General features: G+C 45.9%; 1 protein-coding gene across 3 annotated transcripts in view; it reads left to right on the top strand.

Moving 5' to 3' along the window:
* The first annotated feature begins 12,359 nt into the window (after window positions 1-12,359).
* The window catches only part of DSP (desmoplakin), a 39,201-nt gene continuing 32,866 nt past the window's right edge, over window positions 12,360-18,694 (top strand). For 2 of the 3 annotated variants that reach the window (XM_032115966.1, XM_032115974.1), the window contains exon 1: window positions 12,659-12,870. In XM_032115966.1, the coding sequence (XP_031971857.1) occupies window positions 12,659-12,870 (212 nt within the window). Of the gene's footprint in view, window positions 12,871-18,694 lie in introns of all 3 variants that reach the window. The other variant, XM_032115984.1, reaches the window with a different exon arrangement.

The following is an 18,694-nucleotide window of genomic DNA, read 5'->3' as shown; positions in this document are numbered from 1 at the left end:
ATGTAGAAACCCTATTGTTTATCATTCTGAGAGGCTCCACCCCTAACAGTAATTGGAGCGAAGCTCCTGCCATAAATCTTCTGGCATCCCAAGTGAAGCCGGTGCTCTCTGGAAACAGAGGTTATTGCCTCCTTTTGCTGCTGGTCCTTTGAACTTCCTGTGGTCAGGGAATCCTCCTGGTTTCAGCTAGAATAACAATTATGAAACTATCCCTGCTCTCCTGGCTAGGGTTCATGTCTAATTAACTTTAACAGGAGTCATAATTTTAAGAGTGATTTCTCAAAAGCGTTATAACTCAAGACAATTTAAGGCTTGAGAGCGCGCGAGACGGGGAAGGGAGGAAAACAGAGGCACTCCTTGGGGCAGGGCACTTCATGCGTATTAAAGAGATGTGACTCATTCCTGCCTCTAGCTCCAGCAGAAGTAATACCTTCTGAATAAGTTCTGCGTGCTAGATAAAAACTTGTTTGCTGGTGCAAAAATTGTATCGCGCGTGTTAGAACAAGCACCCTGATGGGCTATTCCCATCAAAAACAAGGGCACGCAGCAGTGGATCTTTCAGTGTGTCAGTGTAAATTTTGCTCAGGGTTTTCAGCTGTGGAACCTCATCAGTGTCTGCAGAAAAAAGGGATTGAGGGGAAGGAAATGCAAACCAATGAATGAATTAATGAATGCAGTTGCTCCTCTGGAACAGGATGTTTTTATTCTTGTTATGCATGAAATATGTGGTAGTGTATATAGAATACACCCATCAGTCAATTTGATAGGCAAAACCTGATCTTCTCGAGGACATGTGAAACTAGAAGGGAGATTATAGCAACGTAGAACATGAAAATCCTGGGGACCTCTAGGTCTGTCTTTTTGTGTGTTTATTTAAAAGTAGCTCTGCATGCAGTAATGATAGGTATTATCTTAAGCCAGGGCATCCCACAGACCTCTCATAGGCATGATGCCAAGGAGGACAACATCTCTATGCATGAAGGATCCAGCCTTCTGTGAACATATGGAAATCAGGTTTTGTGACAGAAATCTGAAACTTTTCCTTGAAATCTGAAATGATTGTAGGGAAAACTCCTGTTGCTACTACAGGGGTGATCCCTTTCTTTACTAGTGGCATGAGGATTCTAGAGGAAACAGGGTGGTTTTTATCACAAAACTGGCTCAGAGCAAGTTTAGTCAAATAGAGCCAGCCAGTGTACACAAAATCCTAAACGATGTTCCTGGGGATGGACTGTTGCTAAAGCCACAGTGGACTATGTCACTGAAGGACTGTATCCCCTGCTCCAGATGAAGCAACACAGCAAAATGAATATCTCAGTATGACGACAGACTACAAGTGAGCCAACACAACCCGTGGTCTGCTCGGGAAGCAAACCCTGACCGCCTCGGGAAGAAAAGTCTGACCTAAGCAGTGGAGTGTCTTGTGTCCTTGGAGCTGGGACTTGGGAATTTGGTGGCCTCTGGGAGGGAGAGAGTTGATTTTCTCAATGTAGAAGCCTGGGGGCAAACCAGCATATAAGTGGTATGGACGATCAGGGGCCCAGGAGTGAAACAGGGAGCAAACCGCAATGATAGTGTAGATGTGTCCTAAGGATGATGCCTAATGGTTTTACAGTGTATTGTTGTAAGCAATGAACATTAATCTTCAACTGTAAATCAGATTGTTTGCTATTTATTCATAAGAATTTTGCATTGTTTTCTGCTTGTTAAATTTCTAATGTTAGCATAGCTATTGTGTTGTCTCATCTCATTAGGGTTCATTTGGCACCTCTCAGAGATGCCAAAATACAGGGGAGATTTTTGGAAAGTATTTTGTCACTATTGTTACTGGCAAAATTATGACCAGCTCTAGTGTTTTAGCATGCTTGAATGTGAATATCACTAGCACTTGGACACATCTATGTCCCTTATTCTTCCATTATAAAAACAATGCTGACAGCTCCACTTTCTCCTAATTGCTATCATCCAGCAACAAGAAATAAATTTGAAAAAACATGCCCTAGGAAAAGCCTTGTCTTCATCCACCCAAGATGCAGAAGTATCAGGGTCTCTACTGAGTCTGTCAGAATTTGTGTGTATGCTGATGAATAACAAAGAAGGTGATTTATATCCTTTGGAATGAGGACATTCCAGGCCAGAGAAGATGTGATGATGCTGCTATCAAACCTTTCTGCGGGACAGTGGTGAATGCAAAAGCTTTGTTACATGAATGTTGATTGGGAATAGTCAACATGGATTTACCAAGGTCAGATCATCAGACCACGTAGGCTGCAGGACCTCTAGAGGTCTCTCATCCCACCCCTGCACAAAGTAGGTCTGGGTAGAGCAGGTTGTTCAGGGTCTTGCCCAGCTGAATTTTGAGTATCTCCAGGGTGGAGACTCCACAGCCTCCCTGGGCACCTGCTCAGTTTACCTGAGTGTTTACCCTCATGGTAAACTTATTTTCCCTAATATTGACTGGGAATTTCCCTTGCTTGACAAAACTTATTGCTCTGTGTGATAAGGGAAGAAGAGGAGTTGTTACCTGCTTTGGTACACAGGAGAGTCCCTTCCTCCCCCCGCCCAGCTGCACAGGAGCTCTCCTTGGGCACAGTGTCTCTCTCATGCCAATTCCCATGTGCCCTTTGCCCAGCTCACAGGCAGGCAGAGCAAGGCCTGAGTGCTCCTCCCTCTCCCAGAAGAGCCAGGTTGTGCTTCCTCTTGTTCTTGTCTGCATCAACAAGCTGCATTAGTTACAAAAGCACAAGAAAGCGCGGTGCTCTACACAGCAGTCTAGTTCATAATTATTATTTTATTGCTTTCTTGCAGACAAAACTTTTTTCGAGGATGTGGCTAGAGTCTGTCCTGGAGTAGGGGCCATACCAGTCATGCAACTGGCAGGACTGGACTTGTTCTTAATTTAAACTCATACTCCATCTAACAGAGTGGCATGGGCAAGTGAAATTTCTGCTCATATTGAAGGAAATCATGTATACAGTGTGTTACATAGTTTTCCATATTGAGTGGTTTTACAGGATCTGTTCACAGGTATTTTAAACCCTACTTAGCACATTTAGGTCACTGAGACCAATGCAAAAGGAGGCATTTGTACAGTGAGTTGATCTGGTTTCCCACAATGCCAGTTAGAGGTAATTTTCTAGGAATCCATGCAGAAAAAATCAAAACTGTTGATCCCTCAGTGCCAGCATAAGAGCTCAGAGCTGTGCCAGCATAAGAGCTCAGAGCTATGCCAAGAAAGTTAACACAAAGTAGTCCTTTTACTTCCTTGTTTCCCATCAAAGTCGTTTTGTATGTAGAGGGTTGACTCTGGCTGGATGCCAGACACCCACCAAGGGGAGAGAAAACAGAACAAAGGGTTCCTGAGTTGAGATAAGGACCAGGAGAGAGCATTCACCGAATACCATGGGCAGAACAGACTTGACTTGTGGATATTAGTTGACTTTATTATTAACAAAATCAAAATAGGATAATAAGAAGTAAAATAAATCTTAAAAACACCTTCCCCCCATCCCTTCCTCCTTCCCAGTTCTACCTCCTCTGCCATGGTGGCACAGGGAGACAGAGAATGGGGGTTATGGTCAGTCCATCACAGGTTGTTCCTGCTGCTTCTCAGAGAGAAGAGTCCTTCCCCTGCTGCAACTTCGGGCCCTTCCCACAGGAAACAGTTCTCCATGAACTTCTCCAGTGTGAGTCCATCCAATGGCAACAGCACTCCATAAAGTGTTCCAACATGTGCCATCTTTCCACAGGGTGCAGTCCTTCAGGCACAGGCTGCTCCAGCGTGGGTCACCTATGGGGTCAGAAGTCCCACCAGGAAAACTGCTCCAGCATGGACTCCTCTTTCCACAGGTCCACAGGTGGAAAGTGGAGTCTGCTCTAGCATGGGCTTCCCACAGATTCACAGGCATCCACCTGCTGTGGTGTGGGTCTCCTCCATGGGCTGCATGTGAATCTCTGCATCCCCATGGTCCTCTATGGTGATGCCTTAGGTTTTAACTTTTATATTTTTCAAATCCTGTACTGCCTAGTGTGTAACTCTGAAGTTTCTTGCAGCCTGTTAACTTCTTCTCTCTCCTGCTAGGTAGACATAACAAAGCCTCTCCAGGCCTGCTCTCCAAGGACACCCAGACTGTCCTAGGCCCAAAAAATATAAACCAAAAGCCTCTTAAGGGGGGCAAGCAGAGGGGAATGACATCATTAAACTGAAGCTTTAATTGGAGAATTAACCCTGATATGCAAATGAACCAGACCTATAAAAGTGTGAAGAACTCGTGACCTGGGGTCCATCTTGGGGTCCATCTTGGCAATAGCCTCTGGCTCCCCAGGGGTACCTTTGAAGGCCCTTCAAATAAATACCTGCCTTTATTCCCTTACTCCTTTCTAGTCTCTGTTTTTAGGCGGCCTCTCAAGGCATCAGTGGGCTGCAGGGACACGGCTGTCTCACTGTGATCTTCACCACGGGCTACAGGGGAATTTCAGCTCCTGGAACACTTCCTCCTGCTCTTTCTCCACTGACCTTGGTGTCTGCAGGGCTGTTCCTCTCACATATTCTCACTGCTCTTCTCTGGCTGCAAACTACTTCTGCAATAACTTTTTTTCCTTCCTAAATATGTTATCACAGAAGAGTTACTATCACTCCTGATTGACTCAGCCTTGGCCAGTGATGGGTCTGTCCTGAAGCGGTCTGGCACTGGCTCTGGGGAAGCTTCTGGCAGTTTCTCACAGAAGCCACCCCTGCAGCCCCTCTGCTACCAAAACCAGGCCATGCAAACCCAACATAGATGTCAGCCTTGTGGGTTCTTATGCTGCTAATCATGCAAAAGATGAGCATTTTTACGGAAACAGCTGATGTTTCCTAAAGGGAGCTAAATCACCCTAGCAGAAAAGTGGATCTGAATAGAAAAAGAGGAAATAAAACAGTAACTTTATTTCCTACATGTCTTTCTCAGACTTACTTACTTAGAGAAGATATTGTAGATACCCACACATCCAAATCAGATGGAGAGCTGGGAAGAAAACACTGATGCAAAGTAGCATCTTTAGCATCTCATCATATTAGGACTCTAATTCTCTGGTCTCTTTATCAGACTTTTGTAATTACATGGAGCATGGAATGAGAAGGCAGAAAACTAAATGCAATTGATTCTGCTGTTTGAACTACAAAGTTTGTGTAGGTGTTTGGGGTAAGGAAACAAAGCACATCAGCTCCTGCATGCTGAGCAGCAGCACTATAGCGATAATTGAGGACTGAGGAGGAGGAGAATATTGCAAGTCTGAGAGAAACTTAGGCAGCACTGGAATTTGGTCTAGACTGGAGAACACTTCCATATTTACATTGCCACATCTTGAAAGCTGCGGAAATCGCAGATGTTTCATGATCCCCAGTGGCTGCCTTGTAGTATTCTGGTCCCTCGATAACAACTGCTCAAAGTTTAAATGAGTTCTAGCAAAGGTTGTGCTTTTATAATGGAGGAAAATACCGCTGCAATAAAAGAGGTCCCATTTCTGATCAACACGACTCAGCTGGAGGGAGGAGAGAGGCTGACTTCGACTTCTCACTTCTGAATTTGTCCTTAGAGAGTTAAGGGATGTGTGTGTGAAAGACAAGGCTGCCTCTTTTTCCTTTCTTTTCTCACTTGTACTGCAAACTTGACAGTAACAAAATCCCCTGTTAAATGATGAGAATAAAAGGACTCTTAGGAAACTTGCTGAAGTCAAGTTTTATTTATTTGAAAAGGCTTTTTCCGCACCCATCAATCCTTAAAGCTGCCTTTGCCAAGTAGCGCAAGGTCTCTTTGGTGTGGTGAGCTCTTGTCGGCTGGGTGTACAAGCACACACAGCTGGAGCACACAACACTGCGATAACATCTGGAATTTGTACAGAAGGTATCTTGGTAAGGAGATTTCCAATTCTACCAGAAGATAAATTGCCCTTTGTAGCCTCAGGGTTTCAGAGAACAAAATATTCCTGTAAGGATGACACCTCCACAACTCAGCTGTGAGAAACAGAGTTTCTGGCGCAGTAAAGAACCAGATCTTTACTTTCCCTGGTTGTTATCAAAGTAGTTGTGGTATGACCCACAAATTGAACATGAAATTACAGGTCTGATTGCAAAAATTAGTGCAACGTGAGTAAATTGGAATTCCTTTATATATATTAGATCAAATTCTCCATTATCCTCCACAATCTTGTATGCACCATAAAAGTTCAGGGAGATGTGCATGAAAACCTTTTTATAAAGTTCTATCCTTCCCTCCTCCATTACGTCGGTAGAGATGCTTGGAACCTTTATAACTGCTCTGATCTGGTATTCACTCTTACAAGGTACTTTAAATTATGGTGGTAACATTTTAATAAGGCTATCAGTGCCTCAGGCCTGTGCCATAACCCAGTTATTTGAGATGCTGGGATGACAAACATCTGTTACGATGTGCAACCTTGCTAATGGAAGATTCACTCTAATGAGGGGGAACCCTGGGTGTCCACAGGGCTAGTGTAGAGGCTCCCATTTGATCCTTCACTTTCATTTCCAAGAATGAGGGCACAAGCAGAAGAAAGGGACGGGTGTCAATAAAATCATGGTACTCCTTATCCCCTTGGGCTTGAAGACACCTGGGTGTAAATTAGAGCAGCCTCATTGTGAAGCAAGTGTAAAGATCCCTTGAGAGCTTCTACTGTCCTACTTCTCACCTTGTGCTGCGTGTGGTTGAACAGCTCTGTGGTATCTAACACCAATTATCAAACCTGAATAATGAGGGGCAGATGCACCTTGCCAAAAGTTCATGTTTTATTAAAATAATTCATCCTCACAAATGAATACATTTTGCATGCATGGCATGTGGCTGAAAAGATTTCTGTCCAACTACTAAAGAATAACCAGTCAGAAATAGCCTTGTATTGCTCTCAGCACTATTAAATATCTTGCAATATGTTAACTTCTCAAGCTCCAGCAAACATCACCAGGTGTTGATGAAAGAAACAGAATCATGAAGTGAGACTTTAAAGGAACCATAATAATGTAACATTAAATATTTGACCTTGTACAGTCACTGTTCGAGTGCTCTACTTGCAGCAACACGAAATCAAGAGCTGTGTAGAAATACTTGTGTGCATGCTCTGTGGGTCATGGTAGGACCATGCTGGGAAAACAACGTCCCATGCTGGTGTCCTCCACCTGAAGCTGAAGAGTGAGGCATCATGAAACTTTTTGTCTGAGTAGTCAGTCAGGTTTGACAAGGCTGACACCTCCCTTACCACACCCTCTACTTTTGCATGGTATAGAAGGAATTGTGCAGTCCTAAGCTTCATTCTTCCTGATGAATTCAAAGACTTTTTTTTTTAACCCTGCCAGAGACTGAGATGGTAATATTCCAGGGATTCTCTGGAAGGAGCACAGCAGGCGTCCAGTGTTGGGTCCCTCCCCCTGCCATGTGGTCCTGGGAGAGGGGCCCTGGGGGACAGACACGGGGTTTCCCTGCCCCTGCTCAGCCTCGTTCCCATTGGTTGTTCTGTGTTCCCTGCGCGGGCAAGGACCCTCGGGTCCCGGGATTGAGCAGTTCCTTGGCGGATGGAGAAATAAACTTCTCTCTGAAACATCTATCAAGAATCGGTCCATACATATTTCTTTCCCACGGGCCTCGTTGTTTGATACAGCGTGTTGCAGTATCTGCACTGTAACAGTCCAGGGAGCTGGAAATGACAGCTCTTGGCAGGCAGCTCTGGAATTGATTGCACACAGGCTCACAGTGAGCGTCGTGTATCAGTTGTTCCCTGCCCTCCCCAAACTCTCCAAACACTCACTGGGGCATATCTACTTTTTAAAGTGCATTTTGCTGCAGGGCACTGTCAATCTGCCCATAATTAGGCACCATTTGAGTGTATTTAAGACAGATCTTCTCCAGTGTTGGGGTCTCCTCCCCCTGCCATGTGGTCCTGGGAGAGGGGCCCTGGGGGACAGACACGGGGTTTCCCTGCTCCTGGTCAGCCTCGTTCCCCACTGGTTGTTTTGTGTTCCCCTGCGCGGGCAAGGACCCTCGGGTCCTGTGATTGCTGCAGCTCCTGGGCAGATCCCGGCCATGTGGCTGGAGAAATAAAGATCTCTGAAACATCTAGCAAGAATCTGTCCACAGATATTTCTTTCCCACGGGCCTCCTTGTTTGATACATCGTGTTACAGAATCCCCACTGTAACACTCCATGATAGGGATATACCTGAATAAGTTGTCTGAGCCCTCTCAGTTTGTTGTTAATGACATTTCAGACCATGTCTGCTGTTGCTACAGAGGTGCTCCTACTGGCACCAGCCTCTTTTCACATGGATAGAACAGCTCAGACTCTGGAGTGCTAACTGTCCATTTGCTGGGGAGAATTCTGCCTGAGCAAAGGGAGAAAGTGGAAATTCCCAGGACTGACTTCCATGTCATCACAAACACGGACTTTGTGAATGCTGCCACTCAAGCTGCCTCTTCCCAGGCAGCCCCTGCACAGGAGGGCTGGTGCACATCAAGCACCGTACAAAGACTCATAGCCAGATTAGTGGCTTGCACGTGCAAACTTGTCCTTACTGCCCAAAACTGGAGGAGTTAGGAACACAAGAGTCACATGCTGGTTTACCTGGATGATTTGATCTGTTTGGAAGGCCAGAGCTGGTTTTTTTGCAAGCTACCATAATGGGAATCAGTTACGAAGTCATATTCAGATTTGTACTTTGAATGTCAGATGTCACTGGTTATCAATGTGTTTCAGCTACTTTAAATTTATTTGGTTCCTATCCAGGCAAGGAGGGCATTAAAGAGAGGATGCCATTAAATAAGCTCAGAAGAGGCTATGTGAAATAGGAGGGGCTGGCAACTACTGCCAAAAGCAATGAATTACCAAGCCATTGAAGGGAATTTCAGTGCGCCCCTGGGAATTCAGTTAAAGAATAAAATACAGAGATAAAATACAGAGGTTTCCCTGGTATAGGCAGGGACCAACACAGGGTGTTAAGTTCAGCTCAGGTAGTGTCCTTATTAAAGACCCACTGTCCAGCAGCCTAAAATAGAGCTTTTAGATCCACCATTTGGGGTTGGGAAGGAGCCTTTTATTAAAACTAAAGAGATATGCCTAGCACTAATATGATGTATAAAGGAACTTTCCTATGTTTACTGAAGCAGTCGTCAGCTGCTGACACTTTGCCTCTTTGGAACTGCTGTTTCCTAATATCCTCATGGCATCTGCAATTCTAAGGGAGGCACATTAGGAAACAGGGCTGCAGCATGGACTTTAGCTCTAGCTTGGGTTCAGGTGCCTGTAGGGAATATTACATCTCCTTTAGACTAACTTGCTTACAGTTTCTCCTAAGACCCACACAATTTTAATAGATTCTTACCTTAGGAAACAGAATGGAAGGGAGATGAAATATAAACTCCAAATTACTGCATTTTATTCTCTCCTGCATGTAGTTTTCCTTGGGAAAATCATACAATCATGGTCTGGTTTGGGTTGGAAGGGACCTTAAAGATCAGCTGCTTCCAACTCCACTGCCATGGGGAGGGACACCATGAGGGAGGGACACTATGAGACTGCAGTTTGCAGCTCACTGGCCATTTGCACTCAAAAACTCTTTGATACCAAAGAAAGTCAAGGAACTTAGGATGTGGCCTTAGGTATGCCCTAAGGACTGTCCTAAGGACTGGGCCTTTCCAGGAATAGTGGAGTAAGGTTTAAGTGAGATCATACAGCTATGACACTGATATTTTCATGCATTTGGATGAATTTCAAGCAATATCTATGTGACTTGATCCTGCTTCAAGATAACTGAGTCCAGCTAGGGTAAGTACCCAAGAAACATTGATGGTTTCAGCAAATTTAATTATTTGTATTTATTTCTTTCATTTCTCTAGCTATGAAAACAGCTAAGATAGGAGAACTGCTTTTCACCGTATCTCAGTCTTATCCTCTCACCTTCATTTCAGTGGGGCTAACTGTGCAAGTAGGACCACCAGAACCCAGTCATTATTTAAGCATTTAAGTATTTTTCTACGTGTCCAGGTAGCAGTGACTCATCCAGGCCTCTGGGCGTATCACACACATGCTGTCTCCATCACAGATAATGGTGTGTCTCACTGAGCTGGCACACCAGTCCAAGCTGAAAGGTGGGGCTGATTGGAGGTGGTGCTAAAACTCAGCAAGAACCTCAAATCAGCATAATACATTTGGATCTCTAAATATGCATAAGTATAAACAGACAGCTTTCAAAGGGACTTGCTGGGGGAAAAAAAAAGCTTTATGTTTGTATGTGTAAATACAAGTGCCTGGCTTGATACACAGTCCCTCAAAAAACTCTGACTTTTATGTACATTGGTGGTAGTAATTCAGAGATCTGTATTTACGTTTCAAAAAGTTTGGAGTGGAGTATCAAAGCACAAAGTTCATGTTTCCGTCATTCTGCATTTCCTGCCTATTCTACAACTGTTTTCTACTTTTTTCCTTCCTTCTTTACAGCATTAGCCTCTATATTTGTTTTTCTTACTCATCCTTGATTTATATTCTGCTCCCTGATGGCTTTGAAATGTAATGCCAAACCATCAAATCGTGCAGATGTAATCTGTATTCAAAACAGCATCCCAAATCCATATATATGCACAAATATATATGTAAGTCTGTATACATATATATGCACTCATGATTCATGTTATATGTAATACAGCATATGTATTACAATATAAAAGTCACTGTATGAGTTCACATATAATAAGCCACCTTGCATTCTGCCTCTTCGTAGCGCTCTTTACAGCTCCAGGCGGTGCCACCAGGATGCCCTTCAGGACCAAGCAACCCCACGTTTGCTTGGTGGAGCTCTTATGCTTCCACTATGCCACACTTTGCCAATCAGCTCCAGCAGCAGGGCAGGTCCTCACATAACCTGTGCCATGGTGCTCCCACAGAGTCCCAGCAGTTTCAGTGCCACCGGGGAGAACTGCACTCGTTCAGTTTTCTCTTGAATAGTTTAGGAAGTCTTGTCCTTTGATATGTTTATGTGGTTATTACTTACTGTCCCATGACCTATCACTTGGATTTAAAATACCAGGATAATGATGAGTGCAGAAAAGACAGAAACAAGCACAAGAATTTATGCATGGTGTGGGCTGCTGGTGATCTCACACAAGTTTAAAAATTCCAGCAGGTGTGTTGTTGCAGAGCATCAGGCAGCTGATATGTCTGGCCCACGTACTGCACATCGGGATGAACACCTCAGGATTATTTCAGAAAAGCCTGGCAGAGTTATTAATGAGTGACTGCTGCTTCTTAAAATCTGACCATCTTTGTTTTCCAACACCACGGACAAGTGGCCAGACCAGCTGAGGCAGTGCCACTGAGAGCAGCTAAGCAATGGTTCTCGGCTGACACTTGAGACTAAACCAGTGGACACTGGCTGACAACAAAGGCCCCTCTGGGCATCCTACAGCGAACTGCCTTTGCCGACACCCTGTACACACATGAATGTGTTAAAATGACTTTGTCTCCTAAGATATGGTCTGGGTTTTCGTTTTTAAAAGTTAACCACAACTTTCAGAGCACCTGAAGGCAGGAATCAAGAAAATCTGAGGAGAAAAGACAAGTTTAAATGCCTGTTTCTGAATATCTTCCTTCTCAGGCACAAATGCAGTCAGCACATGGTACTAGTCCAACATTTCATGCACTGGGGCACAAGTTTCAGCCCTGTTTCAGAAATACACTGGGCTTGGAGTGCCCAAAGCCCTCCTGAATGTGGGACCCTGTGTATTTTGGAATTGATGAAACACGCACGTCGTTTTCTCGACGTGTAACAGCACCCTGTGATGTGCAGGGCAGAGGGCAGCTCCCAGCGGACCGGACCCATCCTCTACGGAATGGTTACCCAGCGCTGCCTTGTTTAGGTGCCAGGTTCTTTCCGGAGAGGCACGAAGGTGTTTGGCGTCGGGGGAACCCCGGCCCCGTCCATCTTCCCCGCAGCGCTCCCAGCCCTCGGATGAGCCGCCCCGCGCCCCGGGGCTTCGGACGCAGCTCCAGGGCAAGCGTCAGCCCGCAAACACGGTACCGGTCGGGAGGAAGTTTCCAGTGGACTCCGACCTCCGCTGGCGACTCCTGAGGGCAGCACACGCACAGAGGAAGGTGGTGGAAACACCGGTGAGACGGTGACAAAGACCGTGCGGTGCCCAGGCGGCCACCGGGGAGCGACACCGCGGCGGCCGCCGGGCGCGGCGGGGCGGGGGCCGGGGCCGGGGCCGCGGCGGAACCCGGGGCGGCCGCCGAGGAGGCGCGGAGAACGCAGGCGAGGCGCGGCTCCACGCCCAGGAGCGCCGCTTAAAACCACCGCGGAAAGGTGTGGCCTCGCCTTTCCTCTACCGGCGGGGAGGGGACGGGACGGGACCGGACCTCCGCTCTTGCCGCCGCCGCCGCCAGCAGCACTCGCCGCCCGCCCGGCTCCGCACAGCGCACCTGCCCTGCCCTCACCTGCGGGCCGCCCCGACCCCCGGCTCCCGGCCCTTCCCCGGCCCTCGGCGGACTGCGAGGGAGCGGCGGCACCGCGGCGGGCGCTGCCGGCCGTGAATGCCTTTCCTGCCGTCGGGTCCGGCTCAGCGTCCCCGTCGCTTCGCCCCTCGCCCCGCGTCGCCCCGGGCGGCTCCCCCGCTACCATGAGCATCAACGGCGGGTCCCACCCGCGCATCAACACCCTGGGCCGGATGGCGCGGGCAGAGTCGGGCACCGACCTGCGCTACGAGATGAGCTCCCATGTCGTGGGGGGCGGCGGCGGCGGCGGCGGCGGCGGCGGCACCACCACTCACACCCACAAGACCTACTACTACCAGAAGACCTACGGCGGGGACTACGCCTCCGATGGATACGGGTAGGTGCGGGTCCAGCCGGCCCCCGGCCCCGCTCCCTCGGGGCCGCCTTTGGACAGCTGCCGTGAGCCCGCTCGCGGTGGGATTCCCTAGGTGCTCAAGCTTGCAAGTTTCTTTTTCCTGTTCCTCCCTGAGGCGTCTTAACTTCTAAAAGGCTTTTAAACGCAAGCGAAGAACTTACTTTTTGAAAACCGCTTTTGGTGGTGACTCTCCTTTGAAGAGAGTAACAGGACTAAAAACTGTGTCTCCCATTTGCGCTGAGGGCTGTAAATGGGTCTGTGCTGGCTGTATTGACCCAACAGTTCTCTGCTGATAAACCCCCGCTTTGCTCAGTGATGCAAAACAAGCCGAACTGAAGTGAATTGTTTTATACCCCATGCACCCAGGCGCTGCCTTCCCCAACAGTTGCATGACTAGGGCTATAAAACCATTTTAAGTAGTGGGAATTGTTCTCTTTTTAATTTTTGAGTTTGTTTCTAGCTTGTGCGAGGCTTGGGAGTTTAAGTCAGGATCTTTTATAGAGCGATCCCTGACATTTGATGGCAGGGGGCAAAGATACAGGACAAGCAACATCGGTTTGCTCTCCTTGCCTGTTACCTTTTTAAATTTCTGCTTGTCCTGTTGCTGTGAGCACAGTCAAGGTCTTGTAGGCAGGGTGCCAGCTGTGAATCCTGGCTTGGGGAATGTCTGTTCTCATGGATGCAGCTGTACCAGCAATCTGTGCACATCAAGTCTTGACAAGGACTTTCTGCAGAGTGCAGTAATCATGAAGACTTCTCCACTTATCTCCTTGTCTGGGAGTTCACAGGACTAAAATGCAGGCAGCAGTTACAGTCACTGAAGGAAGCAGCGTTGGCATATGGTACAGCACCCATACAAAGCACAGCTGGTGGTGACTGGTTTGTGTGCATGGAATGGCTGTATTAAACCTATTGGTCTAATTATGGATGCTGCTGACTAAGGAATTGATGCAGAAGCACTGTCATGTATTTTGTGCTAGAATTTAAGCCCTAATTTTATGTACAGTACATAATTAGATTGCAAAAGGGTTAGAATTAAACAGACATAGTAAATAAACAGCAGATGAGAAAAGGCAGGCTTTTTTACATCAAGCAGATCAATGAGAGTAGAGATCAACTGTAGAGAAGTAGCGTTATCTTAGAGAGCACAGTGTGCTCTGCTTAGGTATGTCAGATCAGTTGCTAGAGCACCACTGAATGAATGACAAAACTTGCATTCTACATATTTTTTGTTTATTACTTTGCCCAGTTCTTAGTTTTAGTTCTTTGTTTGACTTTCGGTTTGTTGTGTGCATAGGTAAGTTAGTTACAACAAATTACAGCTAGACCACATCTAGTTACCGATACAGTAGTATGAGAATATCTATTTATTGCTGTATAATAAGAACAATTCAGTACTTTCCCATTGGGGAGTGCACACACTAGGACTCCAAAATGCCACTGCTGCGTTTCATGTGTGAGGATTTGTTTCGCTAGTGATGCTTCATTGCAAAAACCTTTACTGTTCACAAGAGACAGCCATGAAAAATGAATGGCAGTGTGTGTTACTTCATGGCCATTCTCTTTTCCCTCGCTTTACACTGGTGCAACTATATTTGGATTCATTAGGGTGATCTCCATATCACTCCTGACTTTCACTAGAGGAGAAATGCTTTCCTTTAATTTAGCATTCTTTGGCTATATAGTTACATATTTTAAGCGAGTCTGTAGTTTGTTAGGCTCTTCTTTCTGTAGCATTCAGTGGTGGTGTAGCAAAAGTAGAAAGGACAGACCTGATCAAAAAGTTAACAACCTTATGTCAACATTTTTTCATTTGCTTTTTATTACATAATATTCATATCTCCTTTTTGGGAAGGTATGCCTGGCAAGGAGGTTGCAATGAAAGTGGAACTAAAGGCAATTATTATTGAGATTAAAAAAAAAAAAAAAAAGTATATTTATGCATTTACATATTGGTTTATGTGAAAAAATCTGACTGTACCAAATACTTTTAATATTTTTTTGCAACAGAGTATGTGTGTTAGCCACCTTACTGAGTTGCATAGGTTTATTTTTAAGCAGTGCTGATTTGAGTTAAAATGTGTCTCAAAACAAGGGGTTTGTTGTCAGTTAATGAAAAAAGCAGTTTTGCCTGATTTTGCATGTGTGTTGTGTGCAGAAAATCCACTAAATCCTCTGCATGTTGTGCTATTGGGATCAGGGCCGTCATCTATGGAATTGGTTTTATTGATTGCATTTAGCCTGACATACTCAGTGCCAAAGTTTAGTGGCATCTACTGAACTCAGAAAACGGAGGCTTCTTTTTTCCATGGTGAAGATCACTCTACCCTAATTTTTAAACGCAGCAGGATTCAAGTTAGGGTCTAGTCTTGTAAGTTTTGGGGCGTATTCTGCCAAACAAGTCTGTGCTGAGTATTACATTACTCATAGAGCAATATGAGACGCTCCCTACCCTTAGGGCTCAGCGAGGTGCTTTTACAACATTCCCGGTTTCTTCTGGCTTGGGAACTCAGGATGAGCTTGGCCCGGAGTACAGATAGTCAGCTTGACAGTGAGTCACACGCTGCTAAACTGCCAATTCATCAGTCAAATATTTATCAATGTCTTTGCTATGGAGATAGAAAATCTGATAAACCATGAGAGAAAAGAAAAAAATGCAAAGTTGTGCAGTTTTATTTGTCATTTCTGAGATTAGGGGAAAAAAATAGCCTAGGATTCACGGTCACTGGGTGACATGAACATAAATTAATTTACACGGTTCTACTTAAGGATTAATGTAACTTCTGTTCTTCAAGTTAGGACAGGAGCTAGAAATTACATCACCTGCCCTGACACTACTCTGAGGAACCAAGAAACAAAGTAAACGTGGAGAAAACAGACTCAAAGCCACGCTTTTGCCTTTCCCATCAGTCTCGCAAGGATCTGTAGAGTCCTGGCTAAGCTGAGTGGTGGTAGAGCTGGCGTGGTAGCTTCCCCTTTGAGCTGCTCAGACGGCGAGGGAGGAATGTGTCTGAATCGCTGCGGAATACCTGCCCTGCCGGCAGAGCCTGCGCCGCGCTCGGGCTGGCAGGGAAATGGTGACGCTGCCACGCCGTGACAAGAGACTCAGGTTGCGCTTTCCCAGGTCACTGTTCCGTAGGGACGTGCGTGAGGTGCGGAGCTCCGTGCCTTTGCAGGTGTGGAAGCCTCTGTCAGAAGAAGGGGGTTTGCTGCGTTTCAAGCGGCTGCTCTCCAGCAGAGGTGTATTTCCATGGTCCACGCTAGAGCCAGAGTTTGGCACCTCCCTCTCTCCGAGGCGGAGGTGGGTGAGGCAGCGTGCGAGCAGCCTGCTGCATCGGGCAGGTACGGCCTTTGGGAACGGTTCTGTTGCTCCTGGTGATTCATACCAGTGGGAAAAAGCACGAGGATTCTCTGTGAACAGGTGTGGCTCGATCGCTTGTGAAAGCCTGCATGCTGCAAAGGCACTAAGACTCAGGGGTCTTAATAATTCAGTAATTCACTAGTGACTCCCAAGTTTTTGCACATTTGTAATGGTATTTAGAGCCTGATTGTGCCAGATGCAGAGGTCTTTTGAGGTTTCCAGCCATCATGCCCTAGTCTATGTGCATGCTTGGCAGATGGGACTAGTTTGGTGAGGCCGTGGTGTGCCAAAACTGGTCCTAGTTAGAGCAGACATATGGGGAGAGCCCAGTTACGAAACTCTTGATGATTTGACAGTTTGTATTCGCCTTCTTTGAGGTGGGAGGGGGAAAACTGGACAACAGCATTTTAATTCCTGGTTATATTCTTATGGATGTTATGATTCACCACCTTTATGCCATTGCGTTTTCCAGCTGGCAGGTGGTGGCGGATGGGTGGTGGTTTGGTCCGGTGGTATGTGCAGGCATTGTGCTGGGAATGCAGATTCCAGGTCAGGTTTTTCTTCTGACTTGCCTACCCTGGGCATACCAGGTAATCCCTTTATGAATCTTTTGCTTGTTCAAACAAGTTTGGGTGGAGGGGGCGGGAAGTGTGAAGAAAAAGAAGCACTATTTTTTTGCTCTCGTTGAGTTACGGGAATCACTCAGTACTCTGGATCTGCTAAAAGACTTTCTTTTAAAGCTTCCTCCACTTTTTGAATGAATAAAAATAATTTAAAAGCTTTGAATTTTTTAAAGGCTGAAAGTTTTGTGGATTATTCTGATTTGTTTTAAATAGTATCTTCAGGACTAGAGCAACCTCTTTGTGCTTCCAAAGCTATAGGGAGCTGTGAAGCTGTGGGAAGGCCCCTCAGAACTGCTGGATGTGCCTCTGTGTCTCCTTTGCCCTGCTTCTCTGGGCACTGATCGCACCCTGGATAACCCAGCAGCCTCTGGATGTGTAGTAGCAAAGGCAGACACCAGAGCAGCCCCCACAGTCCAGGTGACTGTGCTGGGGTGTGCAGGTCTTGCAGCAGCAGGAGGCAGATGAGAAAGCAGAAGGTAGCTGGCTTTCTGTCTTGCTCCTCGGGTTCTTCCTGTCATCCTTGCAGTGATGACATCAGCTGCCATGTGGGGCCTGTGAAGGTGCAAGCTGAGTGTTTAGAGAAGATATTTGATCTGTTCAAAAAACATCACTTGGAATAATTTTTTGACTGCTTGAATAAGTCAGTGGCAGCTGTGCTCAGGGGATGTGGGCACTGCTGACGTCTGTCTCAACTCTCATAACTCATCATGTAGCCTTGAGCATGTTTCTCAGCCCCTTTTAGGAAAAGCAGGAATAGTTTCTTGTTTCAGTAGAGCTGAGGGTCTTGTGAGATTCACTGGTACTGCTCATGAGTTAAACACAAATCCTAGTTCAGACACTTGGGATTCAACAGTAGAGTAATGGCTGAGTTTAGCTCAGGCGGGGTATATTCCAGCAGGGAGCTGTTGTCTGAGCTGCTATCCTGCCCAAATGCCAGTGGCAGCAGGGGTTGGGCTGTCCTCTCATTTCTCAGGGAGAGCAGGAGCATAGCAAGGGAGCAATGTGTTCTGCCTTGACATGCACTGAACAGGGTGGCTCCTGTGTGGAATGACGACAGGGAGATGCTATGCTTTTCCTAGGGCTCTTCTGACAGTAGAGAGCAACAGGCCTACATTTTAACATCCCAAATAAAATCAATTCATCTGTGTTTTGAACTGTTTTCATAATTTTAAAATGAAGACGCTATCCCCTTTTGTTTTCCTTTGTTCCTTTAATAGTTAATGACTATTAAAATTATTTTAATAAAGAACTCTGCTTAATAGGATCTTTTTGAAATTCATGAGTTTCCTTCCAAATAAGTGCCATGATCTAAAATGAGTTGTAGGGACAAAGACATAGTTAAGGTCTGAGGCAGTCCAGGCTGTTTCACTCAGCACTGTTCTGTGGGGTTTACAAAACCAAAGCAGCACAGCAAATTGTCAGGTTATTGCAAATGTATATATTTATTAGTAGGAGACCCTGCAATCTTTTGTTTTGAGTCCTGCTGAAAGACCAGCCTCCAGTTCTTTCAATTTCTGCTGGAATGGTTGATAACACATGCTGTATTTACAGAGGGGCAGTAAAACAGATGAAAAATCTGCCCATATTTTCACTGCCTGGTGTGCCTGCAGCGTCTGATACAGCAGGATTCTATTCATAGGTTCAAGGTTTAGACACTGCCAGAGTTAAATCAAATTGTCACAGCAGCAGTAGGTGTTATAGTGACCAAACATTACTCTAAACTTGTTCAGTTTCATGTAAACAAAATCAGACAAAACAACAGAGACATTGACAAAATACCATGTAAAGTAATCCACTTAATCTGTGTTCTCTGAGGATTGTT

Source organism: Corvus moneduloides, chromosome 1, assembly GCF_009650955.1.
Source record: "Corvus moneduloides isolate bCorMon1 chromosome 1, bCorMon1.pri, whole genome shotgun sequence".
NCBI lineage: Eukaryota > Metazoa > Chordata > Aves > Passeriformes > Corvidae > Corvus > Corvus moneduloides.
Note: the sequence above shows the minus strand (reverse complement) of the source record. Positions and strands in the feature narration are given on the sequence as shown.